The following is a 25910-nucleotide window of genomic DNA, read 5'->3' as shown; positions in this document are numbered from 1 at the left end:
TAAAGTCAAACAAATTGCTCTTGAGGTGTTGCTGGTTGGGTGTTTTTAGCAAAATTAGCACCAATAAAGTTATTGGAGAGAGTAAACATACTATCGCGAAGCAAATGAGTTGAAGATGACTTCTGTCCTGTGCAGAACTCCCTTGAGCCAGCTGGGTGTCACTCTCCACAGGCTGAATAAAGAGGGCAGGTGAACATGTTGTTCTTCCCTGCTGTGCCCACGTAGCCAAGGTGTCATGGAGGCAATTACCTGCAAGTTAAAAATAAAAATGGTAACAAGTCTTGACCCAAAGAGAGGAAGCTGTGTATTTTCCTGTGGTGGTGGTCAAGTAAGTATAGTTGTGAGAGAGAGTTTTGCCCTTTGCAGCCTGTAGGACCTGGAGGCATAATGATGAAAAAAAGATAGTGACTGCAAAGATGTTATGAAGTGAGTTAAACAACTCTAAGGATTCCCAGAGAACATGCAAACAGAAATGTCAGGAGCCTACATGGGTTTGTGTTTTGTTTTCCTTAACTACTGATGTTCAGATATTGATCAGTGGAATAAAGTTATTGAGCAGCTGGGAACACCCTGTCCAGAATTCATGAAGAAGCTGCAGCCAACAGTACGGAATTACGTTGAGAACAGACCCAAGTACGCTGGCCTCACTTTCCCCAAACTTTTTCCAGACTCTCTCTTTCCAGCTGACTCGGAACACAACAAACTCAAAGGTATGTCTGTCAAAGCAACATGGTTCATATGTCAACAGCTGCAATGCAATGAAGGTTTTTTTCTGTTTTTCTTCTCTTTAGTTGCACTCCCTTTTAATGCAGTTAGTTGTAGAGACAAATAACTGCATGGGTTTTGTTCAGCTGAGAGGCAGCTTTTGGAAATAATTTTTGGAGACCTTGGTGCTTGGGCAGCCACGGGAACATATGTTATCACTGATGTTTTGAGAAAATCCCCGTGGTTTTCTGTGTGGTGTTTCTGTACCACGAGGAACTGAGGTGTTCCTTTACTCTCATTCTTAAACCTGTAACACAAAGGAACAGTAGAACTTCCATTGGAAAATCTCAGCACTTGCACTGTTTTGTTTTAGGTGAAAAATACCGGTTCAGCCAGATGCCTGCCTCATAGCTCTACCTTTACTAGACAATAGAAAGAGAGCAGCAACATCAGCCAAAATGGTCTTCGTGTAGCTGAGGTTTAATATCTGCTATGAGTGGATTTCTTCTTTTGCAGAATGCTGCAAGTGGGTTTGAACATGTGAAGTAGAGCACAAACTTAATTACAGTGCGACGTAAAATATAAGTTGCAATTATTTTAATCGTATATTGAAGTCTTGTTTTACTTGAACTGGGCATTGACCTTCAATTGGAAAGAGTGATTAATGTGTGTTTACTTTACAAAGGATTTCTCAACACATCTCTGGAACCTCTGCAAACTTGTACCGTGTATCAGTTCTGCACCACTTGAGTACTTGGAGCCGCATACTACGGTGGCATGTAATGGTTTTCAGTTGCTTGCAATTTGCATGCCATTACATTAGCCAGAATACTCTTCCAATTAACAACTGTTTCATAGCAAGGCTGCTGTCTCAGCTCTTGGATCAAAGAGAAAGGTCTGAGCAGATGCTTTTGGATACATGGAATTTTATACTCCTACTACAATAAAATTGAATAACAGAATTTTCTTGGATTTTGAGCTAACGAATAGAAATGACTGTCAAACAGTGTTGTTATCTTTTGGGTACAGGAAGCACATGCATTTGAGCATACTGAATGCCAGTTTTTAAGATATAGCCACAGAACAAGAAACAGTGCATTAAAAAAAATCTGCTTGTTTATCATTGTACCATCCCGTGTCCTGCCTAAATATTTCACCATAACGTAATGTTAATGGTTTAATTTGATATTACTTTTACTCACCCATGCCTGATAAGATACCTAATAATATTTTTGCACTTATATCTTTTCACTTTTTTTTTCCTTTCATTTTCTTTTTCATTTACACAGGAAATAATTCTGAGCATGGAAGAGCTTAGAGCACTACATTGATAGTAATACTAGAAATGTATGTTGTTATCATTTTCTTTAGATGGGTTTAGATGGTATTATATATGTTACAAACTCTAAACAGTAAAATTTTGAGTAATAGAAGGATGAGTTTGTGGCCTGATAGGCACAATAGGCTATATTATCAGATAAAATGAATCAATGTTGCAACATGAAACCCAATGTATATACAAGGCTGTGCATTTTTGTAGTGGAGGATGATGCGTCCCACTGATTTAAACCTTCTTAAGTGGGACAAACAAGACTTGAGGAGTTCTGAGGCACTTCCATACCGTTATGTGTGCATCCCAAGCTACAGATTTGACATATTGCTTCTAATGGGATGCCTAAGATAAGTCCAGTACCTATTCTTCACTAAAATAGTTAATGCCTCCCAGTAGGCTAAGTGAAAAACTTTAAAACGTACAGAAAAGTTTGGATGCTTTTCTGAGCCACTGTAAGAGTAAGTTTTGTAAGTTTTGGGCTTTGATTTAGCAGTGCCATAATTTTAGACTTCATTATGTGGCTTTTGTTTTCTGATCCTGGCAATAATACAGATACCTCAAGCACATTTTTCATAGGTATATTATTATTCATCCCTCTACCTGGAATCTGCATACAACATGTAAAATCTCATGGAAGCTTTTTAGGGGACTTATGGTATGCAGTCCTGATGTGGGCACCTTCCTAATGAATCCGACCTAAAATGATTACTGAAGAACTCTTGCTGTAACAAGGCAAGGGGCAGAAATACATACAATCTATAAAAGGGTTGTGTCATTGTTATTTTCCTAACCCAATTAACCCTCCTCTGGAGGCAGTGATTGTTTTGTACTAATGCTATGTTTATCTGATTTCACTGTTCTAGCCAGCCAAGCCAGGGACCTTTTATCAAAGATGCTAGTCATTGATCCAGCCAAGCGAATATCAGTAGATGAAGCCTTACAGCATCCATACATTAATGTCTGGTATGACCCAGCAGAAGTGGAGGCGGTAAGTGAGGCATGACTCCTTACTTCAAATGCAGATATGATTCATAGACTCCTGCTGCTTTACAGCAGCTTGATAAGGAGCGTGCTACAAAGAAACAATGTTGTTGTGACTGTGGTGGTCTTTGGATTTCTGTGAAATGTGACCTGTAGGGACAGGATGTATCTCGTTGTTGGATTAACTGACAGTAGATGGGAGAAGCATATAAACACTCAAGCATATGAAGCCATTTTCTGATTTCTTCTAGAAATTTTGAACCCAGTAGCTCACCTGGTTTTTCTAGCTATACAAGTCAGTCTGCCAAAAGATGCTTTCTCTCTAAACCTTGCCTTGTGGAAAACAGCAAACATCCCTTCCTATGTTTGTGTTCAATGGTATAGGTGGAGAAGAGGAGAATTAAACAAAACAATACAAAATCCTGAAGTTGGGATTCCAAAAAATCTTAGCGGGTCATATGTTATTCCTTGAAATGAAGCAGGGGCTCATGTGTTTTCCTGGGCCACAGTTCAGTGTTTAGTTACATGTACACTGTGTGCAAACAGAAATGGAATTTTTTCTTATAATCCTGTCATGCTCTAGACACCTCCCTGTGTACCTTGATGACGTTGGTGTTAACAGTGCAATCTGTAGGCACTCCGGGGACATGGTATAATATGTATAGGTCTAAATTCAGATATGTTCTCTGTAATACTAATCATGTATGAAAACAGAGCTCGGTATTTCAACAGGTTCAGAAATCCTACTTAACTACAATAGGAAACTGAGACCCTGAACCTTGCAAAACTAAATCACTTCTGTTCAGTGATATGCTCCAATTCAGTGTGTGTTCTTGAAAAGTGCAGTAAACGGAATGCACAAAACCCCATCAGATTTCACGCACAGAGGATTTTTGGAGAGTATGTTACTTAGGAGTGCTTTATAGGGGATGATTCTACTATCTAGAAAGCTTTTAGGTTTTGTGTGCTGTTTAATTTTCTTCAAGAAAAAGGTTTCAGTCTGAAGTGTAAACATTTGATACCTTGCAGTGTCTTACCCCCTGGCATGTACATTTTATTTTCACATCCCCCTTGAAGATCTCATTCCACTGTCAGGTACTTTTTTGTATTTCCATGCATTTCTTAACTCCATTTTATGGAACTACTCTGATGTCAGAACACAGATTTGATTCCCTCTTTAGATGTGCTTTTCTGTGAATTTAACCATGGAGAGCCACTTCTGATGCAGAACAGGAAGGGAATTTGCTACAGTGGATATTTTGATGTAATGATTTTCCCGATTTCCAAATGTATGCTCTTAGTTGTAATTTAGATTCAAGCAGAGGTTGAATTTTTGTCATAATGAAGGAAAAACTTGCCTCACATTCCTAGAATTACTGCTGATCTTGAACCTCGTATTACTGTCCTCTTAGATAGCCAGGGTTACATCAGGAGTACATCTATCGCTGAAGAGACAATGGTTTAATTTCTGATTGTACCATAGAGTCCTCACATGATCTAGAACAAACCACATCCTTTCTCTGGATTGCGACTGTAAAACAGGAATAATAATTATTCGTTTTGCCTGCCAGGTGAATTGGCTGGAATCTAATGAGCCCACTGGCTCTCAAAAGCCTGCAGTAATTACATTCTAGTTCATTGAGGCTTCTCTCACATGCGTCCCCTATCACCATAGATACCTGTACAAATGCGGTGCCACACACTATCAAATCACATTCCTTGCATTTTCACTGTTGGCTGCATTTCATTGCTCAGTAAATAGCTATGTAAGGTGTAAAGCAGTGGAAAATGAAACTGTCATTGCTCCCATAGTACAGAGGATGTCCTGTGAGGAAGGAACAGTGCCTTTAAATATTCAACTTCAAATGCTCAATGTTGTCCCAGTTATTTGTAGTTCACATCTTTGTCTGAACCGCATATTTTTAGATAACCCTCTGTGTTCTTCACCCACCTGGTACTTTGCAGAGTTATTGTGTAGTTAACATGAGCTGAACATCAGTGTCTCCAGCTGGTTTCTCTGTGTCTCTTAGCTTTGAAGTTTTCTCTTCCAAAACATACTATATCTTGTCAATAACATACGATAGAATCATACTAATACTTTTATCATGAGTACTTTGACAGTCAAGTGTTATTGAATTGCTTTGATACCAGTTGCTCTATGGCACAGAGACCCTTCTCTTGGGATCACAGAAGGTTAAAAACCAAGAAGGTTCAGGTTGTGTGCAGTGTAACCTAAATAGAAGAACGTGGGGCTAATAAATATTCATCATATTTTGTCAGAGTGCTAGGAATTCTAGAAAGAGCCTGGCTTCACTTGACACTCATTATTTTTCCTATCTCATTTTCAGAGGGAAAGTTAAACTGGAGTACATTCTTTTCACAATTAAGTGTTCATTAAATTCTAAATTTTCATCTGTTCATGCTGACACACCTTCAGTGGCTAGCTGTGAATCATTTACTAATTATTTTCCGGAGAAGACTTAACTCAGTTGGATTTTCTTTGTCTCTCGATCCAGCTGTTGAAGTGCAGTCAGTCAGTGTTTTTCAGCATTGTCTCGATGATGGAATAAGTCTCTCAAACAGATTCATGGGAGATTTGTGGCTTTCTGTTCTTTCTCAAAAGAGTGTCCTGAGGTTCTGGGACTGCTACAAAGAGTAGTTAGTTGTTGCTAGACTGGAGAGAAAGTTTTACTTGTGCATTCATGTTACAACTTGCCACTTCTGGCCGAATGTTTGATGTCTGACTGGCTACTAGTTCTTTAAAAGACAGCAAGATACCTGTATGTGATAAACTTCTTTGTTGTTAACATGAGTGATTTAGTGCTTCAAGCATGAAGCAACTTGTTTCCTCTTGGAAAAAGCTGTGTTGGTGTGCACAACAGGCCGTGTCCAGCTGTCTGTGACCTCAGACATGGACCAGGGGAACCTAGTGTAACATCCAGAATACCATTTGGAGTATCTTGTAACACTGCACTGACATCCGGTGTCTTAAATGATTACAGTTTTGTGCAGTAGTTTATATTATGCTGTAAGCCCCAGGCTCTGCATTGTGTTAATTCCCTTGTTCTACTTCTGTGTTACTTCTTGTTGCAATTTTGTATTACTAAGGGTATTGGATAAAGAATTGAATTACTATCACAACACTTATTGCATGTCATTCAAATACAAACTTCATGGAAATATCCACCTCGTACCAGTTGCAGAAGAGTTAGGATCAAATTCAGTAAACATTTCCTAACGCCATGTACTAAGGATGTCATGGGCAATGGTAAAATGACTGTCGTCTTAAGTATTTTTGTTAGATCTTGCCAACTTTGTAGCAGGGGTAGGAGTTGGTACTCATCTAAAAATGCCCAACAAATGAGCTCTTTGAGAGGTAGGTACTTTTGCTGATTCATTTAATAATCTGACTGTCTCAATTTGTCTGTACTGAACTAAACCACAGAAGTTATTACAGGGTATAATTGCGTGGAGAAGTAGTATTTGAATAACATGTAAAAAGCTGAAAATGGTTCTCTGGCTCATTAATGTTAGTTTTCACCAAAACAAAACTCAGGGATAACAGTACAAAGAAAAGATTGCAGTCTGATTCTTCCAGGTTGTGTACATCTTAAGTTTCCCACTCCAATTTGAATGGAACAAGTCATTTTTCCCTGTCTTGGTAAGCTATTTTATTAATTTCTGCTATGAAACAATTGCACCAGCGTATTTCATCAGTAACTTTTCGAATGGATGTTTGGATCTAGCCCACTGAATTTTGGAAGGTGGAAATGGAATTTACATCTGCTACTGGACCTCAGTTCTGCAGCTGAACCTGTTTCTAGATGTAAACCAGAACACGATTCTGGATCAAAGCACTGTTGAATTGTGTCAAAATCCTCATGCTACTAGTCCAGGTCTTTTTTGTCCAGAAACTGTGCTTTAGTTTGTGAAGCTTATAAAAATGTCTCACAGAAAGTTAGAGGAATGTGTACAGGTCATTAACAGTTTCACTGAATGCAGTTAAGAGTTTGTCCCAGTGTGGTCTCAACTTTTTGTGCCTACCTATCTTAGCTATGTTTGGGAGCCAGCTTTTATAAATGATGGACAAAAGTAAATTAAAGGCTACAGTCTAAATAGTTTTTTTCAAACCGTTTAGCCCCATTTTTCATTATGATTGGTCATGTACAGATTTAGGATCTCTGTTCATGATTGGAATAGGTTGACAAAAGTTTTACGCAAATGTGTATCAGCCTAAGGCAAGATGGCTACTATAAAGTTTCTGTTCTCAATGTGTAATAAGTTGCATTAAATTGTTTGTGTTCCCTGCCTGGAAGATTTCCAACCCAAGGAAGAGGTGGTGATATTTTCTTTTCCCATGGTAGTATTGCAAACTTACGTAATTGTAAAAGGATGGAAAGAGATTGAGCTGATGTGGAGCACAGTAGTCATTCTTGTTCAAACTAATGTCCTTTGCAACATTGTTCAACTCTTCTCTGTCTCTTAAAGGTATTGTCTCGTATTTTGATTATCAGAAGACTGGGCTATTCTAACTCTTTGCTGCTTTAGACAGCTGATAAACCCGTTAATGGATTTTGCATTTGTGGTCTCCGAGTATTTAATTTTACTCTTGTTTTCTATTCTTTGCTTATTTGATGTTGAAATTCAGAAGCGCCATTTTTACTAAGTTGGCCATTTTTGAAGCATTTGTCCCCTGGTATCTTTACCCCAAGGTGATCTTTTGATAAAACAGGTTTTAGGTGGGCATTTGTGTATTGTATTTCACTAGAAAAGCCACAGTTAGTCAGCATCAGATTTGGTCCTTTTTTTTTCCACCCTCCTTTTGTGGATTTTCCTTGAGGTAATCATGAGCCTTACTAGTTTAAAATTGCTTGCTTGCATTTTACGAACATACTGGGGTTCTTTCTTCACAATTTCATTCAGTGAGTCTTCTCTTGTATCAGATTCTGGCTTCTGCAACTGGTCTTACGCAAGGTGTGTAGATTTCTTTTTCCTGTCTGCTGAGAACAAAGCTTTAGAGACATAAATTTAAGAAAAGCCTGGTTGTCTTTGACTCAATAAGAGCTCAGAACTTCAATTCTCTGTTGTCTGGGTTCTGACACGAGCTGAATTACATCATTCTGGGTGTGATGAACAGCCAGATCAGAACTCCTCTGTTAGGCAGAGGGACCAGGAGCACTTTACAGAAGCTTACTGAGTACTTCTTCATCTTTTCCTGTCTTCCTTTACTCAAGGAAGTATGTTGTATTTGGAGATGTACCTGTCTATTAGATTTCAAGTAATAGCTCTGTTGATTCCTGGTGGAGGGAGAAGAAAAGCCGTAAGCCAGATTTTACATTCTGTCTTTCTATATCACAGACAACAGGTACTAACTGCAGTTTTTGCTTTCCCTTCCCCAAGTGGGCCTTGTCTCTTCCTAGAATGAGCACTTCACCCCTCTAGCTCACAGCTTCAGAGATTGGCATCTATTTCATAGGCTAAGTGCCAACAGGTACAATAGGACTTACCTATTGACTGCGAAGTGGGCAGGCAAGGACGGGGAGGAGTGGGAGAAAGGATGGATTAGCAAAGACAAGTATTCTGCCACTTCCTTAGGGAAAGTTTTTAGAGGACCACCTTAATGAATTCTCCTTTAGGATACGCAGCATGATGAGGCTCTATGAAGCAACCCTGCTTTTTCACAGACTGCCCTGCAAATGTGCAGGCCAGGGAACCTGACAAGAGAGCGATGGGAAAATGAGTGATGGAGATGCTTTTGGTCACTTGCATTGTGCTTAACTTCCCACTGTTTTTCCTGATTGCCCCACTGGGACTTAGAAGTCTGCACTCTGTTACATCTGCCCACGTTCACTGCACTCTCTCTTTCATAGCACTTGATAAGCACTTTTCTACAGAGTGCAGTCTTTCATCACGTGACTGAAGAAGATTTTGTGGTGGGGTGTTGTTTTTTTTTTGTTTTTTTTTTTTTTGAGTCCTCCTCCCATAGTGCGTAACATGAGGCAGGATTCCTTTCACTATCAATAACCCTGTGGAGTAGGGATAACACAGAAATTAGGATACTTTATTAAACAAGATGGCATTTATTTAACAAGATGGCATTTTCAACCAGTATAGCATTGGGGTGAATTTAGTTAACTTAGCTGCCTAGTTAGATTACTCCTTCTCCCCAGTAAATGGCTTCATCAAAAGCAGCTAGGGCAGCTAGGCATTTGTTGTACAGGGTTCATGTGGTTCAGAGGCCTAGGAGGACAGATAACTAAAAGCATTTAATGTGACAGGAATTTTGAAGCGAGCTGTTGCAGTATCATGAAGTGTCAGTGTGTGCTGGAGTAGAATGTGAAGAGCACTAAAGACAGTTCAGGGAATAAGCAGAAAATTTGGTGTCGAAGTTTAACCTGGAGGTAACGACCCTCTGTGACTGCCCAGATTTACGGCTTTATAAATGTGAGGGGAACAAATAAAGTAGCCTTGTCCAGTTAAAAAGCAGACCAGTGAGACAGTAACAGTTTATAAGTCTATTAAAAGTTTATGGTCTTTCACAGGCTGTTATGGGGGCAATAAAACCATGATGTCCATTCTACTGGGCAAAGACTAACACAAATGGGAAGTGGTAGGAATGCAATACCCTTTCCCTCCTGATGAGTAACAGCATTAAACTCTTCTGGTTGGCCTTAAATGACATGTTGTGATTCCCTGGTACAGAGAGGAAGAGGATATGTTATTAGATGTGGTACTTGCTACTCACTAACAGCAAGAGGTTTCACAGCAGTGCTGTGACTCTCACACAGATTTCTGCATAAAAGCAAACCACATCCAAAGCCCTCAATGGCTCTGAAACAGTCATCACAGTTTTTAAGCTTACCTATGGAGTGAATGGGTAAGATAGATTTTGGATTTAGAGGAAATTCTTATGTCTAACATACTAACATAGTTAGCCAGCTTCTTTTGTGCCCACTCAGCTTGCCGCAGTGTCTTTGGTAATAAAGTCACAGTGTTAGGTTCTCCAGAGCATATATCATTGCTCTGAAATTGATTTGAATAGTGTTACTCACAGTTAAGATAATTTCTGTATTCAACCAACTATAACTGAAATACGTGGTTTTTTTTTAAAATATGAAAACATACAGATAGTGTGTGTTTATGACTGTGTGGAATTCCCAAGATTTTAGGAATCTGTTATCAGTCTTCACACCTAATTTATATGTCAGAAAACCGGAGTTCAAAGAGGAAATTTATTATTTACTAATATTACGCAGGAAATCTATTGTAAAATCAGAATAGGAACCTATAGACCTTACTTCTCTGTTTTATATTTCAGTTAAAGGTTCCTTTTTCCTCTATGTTATATGCAGAAACTGTCTCGGTTCCACTTTTAAACAAATATTACGTTTGCTACTCTCGTGTTATATTCATTTAGTTTATCTATGTAACAGCATTTGGACTATTATCATGAATAAATGAGACACAGGATACCTCTCTTCCTCAAAGTGCTCTTGTTCTTTTTTTAGGAAAGCAAACATTTCCAGCATCTCTTGCCTCCATATGTAGACTATCCTGTTTATTGTAGATAATCTCAGTATCTCCCTGATGACATATTAGCTTCTCTGTTTTCTTGTCTGAAAATGCTGTTCTTGAGACTTTGTTTATATTTATACAGCTGACTTATTCCGAAGTTGCTATACATTCTTATCCCTCATTGACACGATCTGTGAATAAATCCCAAATCTGATATTTAATTTTTCATATCTCCCCTAATAGTTATGCAATGCTGCCTATATGCATGCCACTGTTTTTATCCCAAAACATTTAAATTGTTTGTGAACAGAATGGATTCCTAGACACATGCTTTCGAATAGCTTTAGCATTGCCACTTGGGTGGCTCTGAAATCAAATTTCAGAACACTCATGCTAGTTGTTCTCTAGGACTGCGTTGACTTAAGCTGCCTGGTCTTCCTTCCGTATTCTTGGCATTTGAAATAATTTTGAATGGGAGAGATACCTACTTACCTGTATCAAAGGCACATCCTTATGCAAGACTGTGCCTGCTGTATATTCCTCTCCTTAATTTTTCAATTATTATGTTATTTCATTGAAAAAAAACAAACACAAGTATTTTTTGGTCAAAAAGATTTGCTTGCACATTTCTGGAAGATGATATCTTAGAAGAATTTTTGCTGTTTAGGGGCAATTGTTTAGGACTTAATCTTGCACATTTTTTCTTCACCTGTAATTGATTTAGGAATCACTTTGTTTTGGAAACTTTTGAACATCCATGTGATCTCATATTGGTTCCTACTTGGGAACAGTAGAGTCCCATTCCATGGGAATAAATCTAGTAGCAAAATTTACTATAGATTATTATCTGATGTTTTCTGTTAATTGGTTTCAAAATTCATCTTGGATACCTGTAGAAATTACTTGTTATCTGACATATGCCATATATTAGAAGAGAGATTTCTTAGAAAATGGAAAGAACAGATGTTAAAAATGTTCTTTTTAAGCATTTCTCTATGTTGACAGAATTTTACAACAGCAAAAAAATTTGTGGGGTTTTATTCACTCTAACTTACACTGCTTTTGTTATTGGTTTTATTTTCATAGGATTTCTATTTCACTCGGGTATCTCTGCATCTAGGACCACCCGCAAGGGGCCACGTTGTGAATTATCATTCATTTTTGTGTGCATGCAAACCTGTGTGTTACCTTTTATTAATGTGATGCTGTTTCCTACAACGCTTATGAAGAGAGGTTGGTTTGTGGTTCTCAGTTGGAGGTCCTGTCCAGGTTAGAAACTGCTGCTGTATTGTCTTAGCCCTGTATAAACTTATCTATGACCATCTTTTCAAATGAATTTCAAGTTTCCTAGTTTGTCCTAAGAAAAAAAAACAATCACTCATTTCTCATTTTACCTGTGAGTGCTGAGCATCCATGATGATGGAGAAGCACTTCTTGGAGAGCTCTGTGACTTTGGCAAACAACATTTCAAAGAAGGCGTCACCTTCAGTACATGTGACACTTCATGGTAAAATCAAGGCTGTCAGACTGTGTGTCTTTTCTGGTGTTCTTTTCTCTTGCTCAGCCCTGTGTGTAAAGGTGTATCTAAACTCTTCGGTGAACTGCCACAGGGTTTTTTAGCATTCAGTTACAGGGTTTGGTTTTCTGCATAGAGGTCCATGGCTCACATCTGTTGTCTCACAAAAGAAGTTTGCAGCTCTGCTTTATGCACAAGTATGGATATTTCCTCTAGTCAGTGAGATCTATCCATTTATAGCTGATTAATTATGGAAGCTGAACACAGGTTCTGCAGCAATATCTGTTAATATCAGTGGGAAGTAGTCGTTAGAGAAGAGGCATTTGTTTTCTTCTTTTTCTTTTCCGAACCAAACTAAAGCTTTTTCCAGCTTGCTGTTGTATGTATCTGCAAGCTGTTCAGTCATCTGTGTGGCCAAATAATCTCGATTCCTGCTGCATGGTATCCTTACTGTCCAGCTTCAGGAGCAGCTCAGACAACAGTTTCTTTGATGCACACTATGTGTGGAGTTTTCCAAAAGGCCCTGCAAAGAGTGCAAGGAACGAATGGGCACAGAGGCATCTCTTCTTCCATATCCACAGTTGAGATCATTCCCAGCTCACTGTGGAGTCCCTGGGCAATAGAGGGTGAAATCCAAGGCTGTTGACACTTTCCTCTCTAGATAAAGAGACTTCAGGCCGCTGGTGACAGCACACTGATGTACTTTGGCTTGCACTGCAAAAATAAATATATAAATAGTATCAGTAACACAATCTAGGTTGTAGCAAAACACAAAGGAATTTTTATATTTGCCTACTATGAGGATCTAAGACATTTAACAAATTGTTTAACCTCACACCATTAGTTTTTACGGCCTCCATTGCCTCTGGTATTTGTATGTTGCTAATTCTATTGTTGCCTTGTACACCACTCCACAACTACTGCTCTAGACCCTGCGATTCTGGGAATAGATGCAGAATCATGCTCCTGCCAAGCTTTCTAAAAACAGATCATCCCAAAGTCTGCACTGTGCTGGCACTAGCTCTGCAGAGGCAGGGACAGAGATGGCATGATTTATTCAAGTGTGAGCTCCAGCCCATGCCCTTTGCTTTCTATCAGTGGCATACAAACCAATCTGTGTTGCTTTGGGAAAGTGAGACTACATCAGCCTCAACGTATGTTTTGCTTTTTTCCCTAGTGAAAAGCTTTTCCTCCCTGGATATTAGAAAGGTATTTAAAAAATCCAGTAGTCTCCTGATGTTTATCTGATCACATGAAAAAAACTGTCTTTTGGGGGTTTCATTTTTGTTGGGTTTGTTGGGGTTTTTGGGGGAGGGGCAGTTTAGCAAAAGATCCATGCCAATATTTTCAGGGGGTGGGGGTTGTAATTTTTCTTATATTCAACGAATGTTAAATTTAATGCAAAAATATTTTTAAAAACCCACTTGTAAAATGTAAAAGCCAAGAACCACTGAAACAACAAGGAATTCATTTAATATATACAAGAAAAATACAATTCATTTATTCTCTTCCGCATTCAAAACCAGATTCTATTCTTTGTTATTGTTGCAAATGCAATTGCTTACAAATCAGTCTGATTTGGGAAGAAAATGGCTGCCTTAAACTGAAGCTAGATGCTGCCACCCATAGGCTTGATCCACAGTCTGCTTTGATTTAATACTAGTTTAACTATACTGCTTCTGAAACCTGTCCAAACTAAACCATATGACTTTCAGTTGGGATGTGCTGTATGAAGGATTTGTAAGAATGTCTATATTACTGTAGTATGCATCCAGATAGAATATTAATAATGATGAACTCAGTAATTTTCTAAGGCATTTGAATTAGGCAGCAAAGTCATTTTTAGGCCAACCAAGACTGTAATCAGGTGCCCAGGAGGACCCAGGTATGGCAGCTGCTCTGTCTGTTCCATTGCTGTGACAATACTTGGGTTAAAAACCTCTCTTTCTCCCTCTAATTTTAGAAACTGGTTAAAAAAAAAACCCAAACCAAACAAGTTAGCAGAAAATGGGCAGTCATAATAATCTTGGAGGGGATTATCTAGGGTTATAACAATGTATTAGGCTTTGCAGTTCTCATTAAGATTAATGAGGATTGTGGGAAAATAAATTCATTCCTGAAACTGTTGTGGCATTCTCAGCTTAACTCTGTGATTGAACCAACGGACATATGTTATAAGGGCTCATTTCTTTGTGTCAGAGAATTTAGATGAGAAAGCTTCACTTCTCCCAGCATGAGAGCACTGGCCTGGCCTCTCAGCAGAGCACCATTCACCTATGTTCTGCATAGGTTTTAGAGCTTATAAATCCTATCTGTGTGAAGAGGAGGGATTTATACATGTCATTATCACACTGAATATTTATTTCCCTTGGCTCTCACATTACTGCTTACAGCCACGTTTTATAGCTCTGGGTTCTGCTAGCTGACAAATAAAGGTCTGCAGTATAAACTCTGGTACAGCAGTAGAATGGTGTGCAGGTGCAGTTTCTGGCATCCTGTGGTTTGTGAAGTACAGAGTTTGGTTGCTCTCCCTCAATTGTCTTCATAGCAACATAGGAGTTCATTAACAAATGAGATTATTCTGGGCTCTCTCCCTGGAAAATGTCTTTGTTTCCAGAATGTGTTAATCTAGGGAATAATTACTGCTGCTTTTCTTGTTGCCTATTAGCCAATTATGCCTGCTTAAGACATACCTGAAATAAATTAGAAGAGACATAAGCCAAAGATTTTGTGGTTGTGTGAACTGAGGACAGGAATGTGCATTTGATCACTTGTTCCTTTTGGTTCTGTAATTTGCATTTGGGAACTGAAGTAGTGAAGGAATCTATTGTCTTACTTGTGGCTGGGGGAGAAATAGCCCTATTTTTCTATGGAAGGTGTGAAAAGAGTGTTTACACTTGGTAGGAGCAATTTTACCTACACGCTGTGTTTTTTGTAAGCCCCTCCTTGAAGCTTTTAAAAACAAAGGTACTTGCAGGATATTCTTGTCCAACTTAGTTTACCTGCTTTCCTTCCATCTGACAGAGAACCAATGGGTCTGTCACTGTGATTCAGACTACAGCTCAGCCAAACACCTCCCCTACTGCTACCACAAAAGCCAAGAGCCAGCTATGTAGTGGAGCTGACAGCCCCTGTAAGTCTCCTGGAAACTCTTAGACCCCCGAGGTTTCCTTGTCTTTGCCAGCTTTCTCTGCTTTTCCCCAGTAGGAAATGCATGCTGCAGGGCTGGATGAGTGGCTGAGCAGTAGTCCAGCAGGTTCAGCTGGAGAAGTGGAGCTTACTTACCATATCCTGCCGGTCAGTGGTGAGGCTCACCTGCACTCTTTTGTAGCATGCAGCTCCCTGATATCATGATCAGCAGAAATATGGAGTGCCCATGGAGATTGCATTGATTTCGGTTGAATCTATCTTAAGCTTCCGGACTGGCTGGAAGGGATTGAGAATGCTTGTTATGCTGAATAAGAGAACAGCTGCATTGGTTTTGGAGTCAGACTTCTTATGTGGTTGTGTCTTACCTTGCTGATGTAGCAAAACCTCAGGTACCCCTCCTGAGGCCCGACATTCACTTTAACTCATGGCATGTGCTTCAGGTTCTGTGAAACTTGATAATCCAGGACTTCACCTAATTCCCCTGTCTTTAGCCCTGATACAAACGTCACTCTTGCAGGAACTTCTTTTCAGTGGAATTGTCCAGTTCAGCTATCATATAATTGTCCTGGTCCATATTACGTCACTGAGCTATTACTTTCTCAGTTGTATCTGGAGCATGCAAATAGCTTAATGATAGAGTCCTGAGAGCAAATTCTCAACTTAGTGAATCAGAAAACAGGTCGGTAAATGTGCATTTAATAGCAGGATGTTTTGAAAGGGACTGTCGTGGTTGAGTGCCCAAGATGAAAGTTAGAGGAAATACTTAGGAGCAAGAAAAGTCTCGTAGATCTTGTTTTTATCCTCATTCAATACTCTTACCTCAGATGCTGAAGCTTCTTCGTAGAAGAAAGGAGGAGAGAGTCCTCTGCATTGCTTGGCTGCTGTATTTGGCAGCTGACATCAGGGCAGACAATGAACACATGGCTTAGTTACCTAATGAAAGCAGGTATTCAGGCTCTTGGAAACTCTAGTTGCCTTTATCTCCATAAATCCCAGGACCTGCTGCTTCAGTGATGTTCCCATCAACTAAAAAATACAGTAAAAAAAGAACAAAAGAAAAAGAAAGAAACCTCTCTGGTCAAAGCAAAGTTATTTAAAAATATATATACTGGAAAGCTTGGGAATTTGGAACATGGATCGGGAATTCTGGCAGGGAGATTTACTTTAAAATTACAGTTACTCTGAGAATTTTGTATAGCAGCAAGTGTGATGTCTAAAGGGCAACTTAAAAATTAATATAGTAATATTATTACTACAAATTAATCAGGATTGGTATTTGTCTGATACTCGGACAGTACTTTCTCTGCCACTGCAAACAATCTGTGTGTGGAGTTTCTGGGCTCAGTATAAGTACAATGGCATTGTTAACCCAGGTTCTATTTCAATTGCAACTATGCCTCTTGTTTAAAAGAGGAAAAAGGAGAAATATATTGATTTCTTCTACATAGAGGATTGAATTCCAAAAGTGTTAATCTCTTTAATACTCAAATGTCTCGTGTGGTTTTGCTTGTAGAGGACAATCCACTAAATAGCTTTGTTTCTCTCCTGCAGCCTCCTCCTCAGATATATGATAAACAGCTGGATGAAAGGGAACATACAATCGAGGAATGGAAAGGTAATCACAGTTTAGAATTATACAGGAAAGGATATTTCAGCGGCAAAATGGCCACGTCCCACCACCAATTGCATCTGCGTGAAACCAAAAGAATTCCCTTGACATGAAGAATTGACAAAACCAAAAGAGTTCCTTTGACGTGAAGAATTGACACGAGCCCTACTAACTGCTGCTGTGGTAGTGAAAATATAAGAAATGTCCTGAGGGCTATCATTGTCTACACAGATTAATGTTAACACAGGGGATGCAGATTCCAGTGCTTCATTGAAATCTAAGGATATCACCTGGAAAACAGGATACTTACTGTTCTGCAGAACGATGTACCAGAATTTTACCCATAGTGAAAAGCACTGTATTCCTGTACTGCTTCATTTCCAGGTAGTGCAGCACTAAACAATTCGTGTGTTCTATTTGAATCCTATTTATCTCAATTCAGCTCCAGAAAGAGATGATAGGAGAAGAGGGGAATGGAAGAGAGGTCTTAGGCAAGTAGAGCTAGCTGTCAGACTTGTGAAGACAAGGCAGGGCAGACCGAGGGAGCCCATGGGAGGACTACGACACAGTGTTTCATGATAGTTGTTTTGTTCCTGATCACACGCACTGGTTCATGTTTCTAACTGTTGCAATTGTCTCTCCAGAACTCATCTACAAAGAAGTAATGAATTCTGAAGAAAAGACTAAAAATGGCGTAGTAAAAGGACAGCCTTCTCCTTCAGGTACTCAGCCCCATTGAATAACTTTGATGTGTTTTCTATACTGACAAAAAGAAAATGGAGATACCTGAAATATTTGGGCTACACTTGCAGTCGTGTAGAACAAGTGAAGAAGTTTTTATGCATTCCAGTGCTTCTAATGGGTTGATTAATTGTGCTCCAGTGTCATGTTAATACCTAAAAATTGGTCTGCTTGCTATTTGAGATATAGTTGTCCTGATATCTTCTGTGGAAAGATCTGTGGTTACAGATTATATTCCTGTGGGTGGGGAAGTTTATCTCACACTATTATTATTATACTGCTTCTGGATAGATAACTGAACTATACTCTGCTAGTTCATATAAGCAAAATCGGTGATGCATTTATCCATCTGTTGGACACTTGACACTGCACACACACACACACACACACAACCCCTATGTAAGTATACAGTACCTACACTGGTAGTTTATTGTTTCAGAAGTCTGATAACATTAGAACAGCTTGCTGACAATCTTGGTTGACACTTCAATGAGAAGGGAAAGTTGTCTTCAAACACAGATTCTTAAAGTCCCGTCACAAGAAAATCACAACTAAATTTTATCTGAGGAAAATTCACATCAGCTGTCTTTTCACAGAAATGCAAAGTGTGACTGCCAGTACATAGAAATATATATTTGTGAAGGTACACTTTCACTGGCAGACTTGAAGTGCATGGATTTTGAGCAGTGTTCCAGTAGTGTTTATGCGTAAAACTACCTACCTTTTGCAGAGCCTTTCCTCAAAGTAAAATAATTTAATTCAGTGTTCTCTGCATATTTTCAGAGATTTTGGGGGGGGTTGGTTGGTTGGTTGGGTTTTGTTTTTGTTTTTGGTGGGTTTTTTTTTTTTTTTTGCATTCTCATTTTTCACTTGCTGCTCAGCTAACTTAATGTTAGAACAAGAATGCATCATTGGTAACTGACAGGACAAGGGGAAAATGTCAACAAAGGAGAAAGTTAATAGAGTGCTGGATGGAAATAATTAGAGCAGTAGCACTGCACCTGGATTTTGACATCAATGAAGTAAGATATTGAAAACAATCCATTGCGTTCTTGACGAGTAGCAAGCAAACTATAGAATTTGCAGATTTAATTTACCAAACTACTGTACCAGCACTGAAAAGAAATCTGGGGCCCTGACAAGTATCTGATAAATCCTCATTCTTAAATTTCTCTCCGCTACAGAATGGTGGTTGCAGTCTGATTTACAACTGAGAAACATTGTAGCTGCTGGTTTCAGGAATTAACTACCCAGGGATTTCTTTGTGCATGCCATGTTCTGGTTTTCCTGCATGGAAGGTTTTTATTGTTTATGTAAAACACTTCCAAACACACAAAATTGCCATTTCTTACCTGTCTTCCTTTTGCTGTTCCCCTTTGACTGATTTTAGATTGTTAGGCACCAACAAGTATAGCAACTATTTAAAAATTGCTCTGAGATGAGCCTGTTTTATGAAATCTTAGGTTTTGTGGTTTTCATCACTTTGTGCACCTGACTTAGTTTCTTTCAACTGAATGAAATACTGAAAGAATGAGGTAAAACAAGTCACCAGTTTGGAGCATAAGGGAAGTGAGGAAGATTGCACACCCATTTCTCATTGGTCAGTGTTCTTGGCAAGAATTCAGAAGGCTAAGATTTGGCACTCTATCAGTAATCATAGCAAGCAAGCTGGAGATGAATTTCCATGATTACCTGATCAGAGCTTTTGGGAAGACAGCTGAAGCTGACAGCATCAAGGGTAATAGTTACCCATTGATAGTGCAGGCTACTTCGAGTGCCTGCATATCAGGTTGTCAGTCACTTAGTGCTTCTTCTTGTCCTGTGAAGAATTAGTTAATACAACAACATACAAGTTTGAAATGTGGGGCTAGAGGGCAACCTCAAGTCCCCCTCATGCTCATGTCCAAAATCATCTGTGTCTAAAACTGTTCCCAACAGATACTTCTGCTGCCTCTTCCAGAAAACCTCTGTATGCTACCTTGTTTACTTTCAAAAAGCTTTTTGTATTGTCATGCCTAAACCCTAAATCTTTTTTTTTGCTGCAGTTTAGTTCTGTTATTTCTGTTCCTGTCTCCAGAGAACAAGGAGAACAGTTTCCTCCATTTTTCTTTCTGGCAACTTTTAGCTCAAGTAAATTCCATTCTCGCATCCTTAATCGGTCTTCCTTCCTTTGAACTTCACTACCTGCATCTTTCAATCTTTCAAACTTACTGCTTTTCTCTACACTTTATCTAGTTGATTTCTGTCTTTCATAGATCACAGTGTCAAAATCGAACTGCTTAAGGCGCTAGTAGTGCTGAACAGAGTGGAAAGATTTGCATGTAGGTGTGTTTTATGTGTTACATAAATATGTAAGCAACACGTGCAAACAACATATGCATGTCCACATGCACACATAAATATTGAATTTAATTTTAGATAGTATTTGTTTTTCTATTCTCTCTATGTTACAAAATTGCTGAATCATTCTGTTTTATTTATAAATTCAGATGCAGTACCCCTTACTGACATGTTATCTATTCAAAGGGTCTATGCATACTTAGAATAAAATGTTTTCTCAGTGGAACTCAGTCCCAACAATACATGTGAGAAATAGCCACTAAATTTAATCAATCTTCAGGACTGCTGACTAATTCACCCCCTTATAACATGAAGATATATACCTTTCATACATCTATATCCTCTCCAGAATACACATATGCATGTGTGATAGCCATATATATATATGTGCATCTTCTGTTGAGGTCTCCTTCTGGGTTCCACAGAAAATTATTATTTATTTTAAATTACTTTCTTTACCAAGAAGAGCAGCAGAACTTTTCACCAGCAGTCTCAGGCTCTTCTGCTATGTCATTTCTGAAGCAGAGAAGTAAAGAATATAAATTGTTTTATGAAAAGATATGGGAGGAGTTTACTAATACCGTTTTCTATTTGGTTAAGGCATTTTAAAAAGCTTTTCTGACTGGTATTATAAAACAGCAGGTATTTCCATTAAATAAAAGATTTAATACAAGGCTGTAGACTATTTAGAATTAATGATAGAATACTTTGGGTTGGAAGGGACCTTAAAGATCATCTAGTTCCAACTCCCCTGCCCTGGGCAGGGATGCCTCCCACTAGACCAGGTTGTGCAAAGCCCTGTCTAACTTGGCCTTAAACACCTCCAGGGATGGGGCATTCAGAGCTTCCCTGGACAACCTATTCCAGTGTCTTACCACCCTCAGAGTGAAAAATTTCTTCCTAATATCTAATCTAAATTTACCCTCTTTCAGTTTTAAACAGTTACCCCTCGTCCTATCACTACACCCCCTGATAAAGAGTCCCTCTCCACCTTTCCTGTAGGCTCCCTTCATATATTGGAAGGCTGCTATAAGGTCTCCCCAGAGCCTTCTCTTTTTTCCAGGCTGAATAACCCCAACTCTGTCAGCCTGTCTTCATAGGAGAGGTGCTCCAGCCCTCTTAGCATCTTTGTGGCCCTCCTCTGGACCCTCTCCAACAGGTCCAGGTCCTTCTTATGTTGGGGTCTCCAGAGCAGGACACAGTCACCCAGGTGGGGTCTCACAAGAGCAGAGTAGAGGGGCAGAATCACCTTCCTTGACCTGCTGGCCACATTTCTTTTGATGCAGCCCAGGATGTGGTTGGCTTTCTGGGCTGTGAGTGCACATCGTTAGCTCATATTGAGCTTCTCATCCACAAGCACCCTCAAATCCTCCTTAGGGCTGCTCTCAATCTATTCTTCACCCAGCCTGTGTTTGTGCTTGGGACTGCTGCAACCCGCGTGCAGTACCTTGCCCTTGGCCTGGTTGAACTTCTTGAGGTTGGCACAGGCCCACCTCGCAAGCCTGTCCGGGTCCCTCTGGATGGCATCCTTTCCCTCCATCACGTCGACCACTCCACACAGCTTAGTGTCATCAGCAAACTTGCTTAGGCTGCACTCGATCCTGCTGTCCATGTTGGCAACAAAGATGTTAAACAGTACCAGTCCCAGTACCGACCCCTGAGGAATGCCACTCGTCACTGGTTTCCACTTGGACATTGAGCCATTGACTGCAACTCTTTGAGTGTGGCCATCTAGTGAATTCCTTATCCACCGGATGGCCCATCTGTAAAATCCGTGCCTCTCCAATTTAGAGACAAGCATGTCGTGCGGGACAGTGTCAAAAGCCTTGCACAAGTCCAGGTAGATGATGTCAGTTGCTCTTCCCTTATCCACCAACACTGTAACCCTGTTGTAGAAGGCCACCAGATTTGTCAGGCACAATTTGCCCTTATTGAAGCCATGTTGGCTATCACCAATCATGTCATTATCTTCTATGTGCTTTAGCATAGTTTTCAGGAGGATCTGTTCCATGATCTTGCCAGGCACAGAAGTGAAACTGACTGGCCTGTAGTTCCCCGGGTCTTCCTTTTTTCCCTTTTTTAAAATGGGGGTTATGTTTCTTCTTTTCCAGTTGGTGGGAACTTAAGTTCTATCCATATTAAATAACCTTGCTGATATTTGCAGATTTCCTCTGCTTTGACACTGCATACTATCTAACCTCCTCTCACACTCTCCCCTGGTCTTCACTGCCCAGCTATAGTTTCATACCTAACATTTCCAACTGTCTTGTCATTTGTGGATACCGCATATAGTAAACAGCGTTGATCTTAGTGCAGTTTATTCTTAGCAGTCCCCTTTCTTGTTGAAAATTGCTCTTTTATTCTCCCCTTTCTGCCTTTTAGTTGCTGTCTGCTTTGGTCAGTTTTGTTGCTGTCACCCACAAACTTCTGGATACCTTTAGCACTCTTCTGTTGTGTGCAGAGCCTAAAATAAGCAGCTGGTGGACTTGCCAAGCACTGTGACATTGGATAGCAAGAGTTACTAATGACACAATTTATAAGAAGCTGAGCAAATCCCCAAGACAAGGCCTTTTTTGGAAACAGCAAAAGCTGCAGTTCTCCTTTGTTTTTTTCCGCCTACACCTGTACCACTTTGCAGCTGAATTCTTAAAGGCACTTCCATAGGTGCTAATTAAACGGGACTTCACAGGAGCCCTCTGAGGAGGGAATCCTTGCTTTACAACAAGAAAACTGATGCGCGGCTTAGAAGAGTAGCTGTCAAGTCAATAGCAGAGCCAGGAACAGATCCCAGGAGCTGTTTCTCACCCACTCTAACCTTTTGCTCTTTTCTTCACCCCTGCAGCCAGTGAGAAGCTTCCTGCCAAGCAGCACATTCATAAGCAGGGCTGTTTTTCTCTTTTGAATGCCCCTCTGTCATTTCTGCAGTTTCACCTGGCACCCATCCCTTCAGGAACAAGCTGTTGTAGCACCAGGCAGGTGCTGAGAATAGCAAATGAAATGTTGCTTACTGACTAGGACACCTTTTGGCTGGGTTTTTGGGTGTTGCTGCATAAGCGCTGCTTCGTCCTGCTGAATTCTTATTCTATCATTTATGTTCAGTGTGGTTTTGTGAGTATTTTGTGAGTTTGGGTGCTTTGGGGCTGCAATAGTAACTATCAGGTCTGTGTGTCGTGTCACATGGAATTGTGCTGAAAGCTAGGAATAACCATAAAAATGCACTTTCCAGAAACTGGGGGGCTGAGTTGATACTTGCTGAAATGAACATAGCAGGGTTTATTGAATTCAGTGGCGCTGAATCAGACAGAGTGTAAAAATCTTCACCTATACAATTTCTGCAGCTATTTCTTCAGTTATTTTGGCTAGCTAAGTTGATTGCACGTTCATCAAAGAAAGCTGCACAGCAACAGTTTGATCAAAAGTCAATTGAACCTACTGGAATTCTTTCCATTTCATTCCTGGGACAGTATCCATGACTTAACGGCAGGCTTCTGTGCAGCACTGTAAACATTTAGAAAGGTAATACATTGTTTAGTCATTAATATCATTAAATTCAGTCATATTTTGACTACATCTAAATGCACGTGTTTTGACTGATTAGTATTTTCATAAAAATGCCACATGGTTTAATCACACGTAAACAGGAAGTAACAGTATTGTACTGGGTGATTACCGACCAATATGAATGAGGTACATGTAAATAACATTCAGAAAAACAAATCTTCTGTCAGAAAAGATGAATGATTGCTGTCTGCAGTCACCAATCAGACGTCACTGAGATTGCACTTTTTGCAGCTTTTACAAAATTAGCCATTCTATTTTCCAAATGTCATCAGGAGAGCAAACTAATTCAAGGGTTCTTCTGATGCCAGAATCTCTTTGTACTACTACAATGGCAGAAAGCAGTTCCCATCTAGAGCTCTGAATGTGAGTGTATCTGTCTCTGTTATGTGCGTATTTATAGCAGACATGTATAAAGGGAAGAAAAGGTTGAGGAAAATAGAAGAGTGGTTGGAGGTATGGTATGGTGGCTTGTTTTCTCAAAGTAATGTTTTTATTGCAAACTGTAAAGTGACAGAAATCCTCTCCTTTTGTCCATAGCACCATATATTTTTCCTAGGCTGCATAGATGGCTATTAATTTTTATATTAAGAATATATGACTTTTGTAATTTTACTAGGTGTGGTTTTCTAGGTGTGTTCTCTTGCTTTTCAAGGCAATAGATGTTAATTTCCTTGCATTTTGAGGAAACGAAAATCAGTAAAAGTCAGCCAAGAAAACTTTTTTGGCCATAAGAATGAAACAGCATCTATCTGCAGAACAATGATCTGTGTGTCAGGGTGGCTAGCTATGATTTCCAGCTGTGCCATATCATGCAAAATCACATATTTTATTGTCATGAATATTTAATGAAAATTAATGTATCTCTCCCAAACTGCAGACGGCGCTTATTTTGGTGGAAAGAGGACAACACACGTTGCCTGAAAGTTCAGTGGAAAAAAGTACCAGTCAAACTGTTGTTACTCTGAGAACTTAAGTATGAGTTGAGGTTAAGGGGCAGAGTAACGGTTGAGCAGTCATAGGTGCACATTAAATATATTCTTCACGTGGCTATGTATTTATCACACAGTTGTCTGCATTTATAGGACAGGTAATGCCTGATAATATTCAGGGGTGTGATAAACTTTCAGTCACGTTAATGATAAACTCATAAATGTACTTTCTTCGTTTCACAAAGTCGAAGTGATTTTTTGGATAATACCTGGTGCTATCATCATTTTACAGAGGGCAGCTAAACTAGGATGCACAAAAATACTGTCAGAACTGAAATCCTGCGCTTAGTCTACCTAATCATTAACTAAGAGGAAAAAAACAGCCTTGCCTTCCACACAGCCATTTTCTCTGCATTGCCACTAGGTGATTCCATGCTACCCATTCTAACTATCTACAAGAAAACTGGGATTTTTTGACAGAGTATGGAGGATTGGGTTGGTTTTTTTAATCATCTTTTTGGTGCCTGTGTGATCCTAGCAGACATCTGATCATTGGGTGTTTTCTGACTCTAAGAAGGCTAGAAAGGAGTGATAGACACAACATGAGCTCTACCTCTTCAAAACAGACTGTTGAGAGAATTTCCTGGTAAAATGTTTAATATTATCCAGGGACTAAATTTTGTATGGCCAATTTTCTGCTAATGGTCGCCATTGTTTAAAAATGGTCTGTATGCTTACATGCCTGCTGCCACAGTGTAAGAATCCTTTGCTTTTTAAACTGTGAGCAGTTTGGGGGTTTCAGGTTTAATCACGTTGGTGTTCATTTTCGTAGCACAGGTGCAGCAGTGAACAGCAGTGAAAGCCTCCCTCCATCCTCATCTGTCAATGACATCTCATCCATGTCCACGGATCAAACACTGGCGTCTGACACAGACAGCAGCCTGGAAGCTTCTGCGGGACCCCTCGGTTGTTGCAGGTGACTAGCCGCCTGCCTGCGAAACCCAGCGTTCTTCAGAGGATGATGTAATTTAGGAGTAAAAATTAACAGGAGTTAAGAGATGAAAAGGAAGAGAAATAAAATACAAAGATTTAAACAAAACAAAACAAAAAATCTTTTCAGCCTGCTTCTCCTACAGAGTTATGTAATGCAGCTAAGCTCAAGTGTATATTTAACTTATAGTTGCTCTGCTTTGGTCTTCTTCCAATGATGCTTACTGGGGAGGGGCGGGGGGAGGAACTGAAAAATCCTTTTTTGTACCCCCTCCCCATAAGATGTAAAATTAATAGCTGCAAAACCAGCAACCTGCAACTGTCCTTTTCACACTGGCATGACAAGGTGTGCAGTAGCCACTCTCAAACGTACAAGTGTGTATCTGCCTTCACCCTCTCTTCTGTCGTCTTCTGCCCAGTGAGGCAGATAAGGATATACATGCATTTTTCTTCATATAGAAATAGCACATACACACACACGTGCCAATAGAATTCTGGCAGTGTATGCAGCTGTGTGCCTGTAGGAACGTGCACATCTGC

At 39.7% G+C, this 25910-nt stretch overlaps 1 protein-coding gene across 4 annotated transcripts in view; it reads left to right on the top strand.

The window, feature by feature from the left end:
* Positions 1–25360, top strand: part of LOC309671449 (mitogen-activated protein kinase 10) — a gene marked incomplete at its 3' end in the record, with an annotated part of 118116 nt that extends 92756 nt beyond the window's left edge. For 2 of the 4 annotated variants that reach the window (XM_082482682.1, XM_082482683.1), the window contains exons 9-13: positions 528–710; positions 2902–3026; positions 16752–16815; positions 17454–17531; positions 25218–25360. In XM_082482682.1, coding sequence (XP_082338808.1) covers positions 528–710; positions 2902–3026; positions 16752–16815; positions 17454–17531; positions 25218–25360 — 593 coding nt within the window. Of the gene's footprint in view, positions 1–527; positions 711–2901; positions 3031–16713; positions 16816–17453; positions 17532–25217 lie in introns of all 4 variants that reach the window. The other 2 variants (XM_082482685.1, XM_082482684.1) reach the window with 2 other exon arrangements.
* Positions 25361–25910: the final 550 nt, after the last annotated feature.

Source organism: Vanellus vanellus, assembly GCF_965231255.1.
Source record: "Vanellus vanellus genome assembly, chromosome: 4".
Taxonomy (NCBI): domain Eukaryota; kingdom Metazoa; phylum Chordata; class Aves; order Charadriiformes; family Charadriidae; genus Vanellus; species Vanellus vanellus.
The sequence above is the reverse complement of the archived record's forward strand: the minus strand, read 5'-3'. Positions and strand labels throughout refer to the sequence as shown.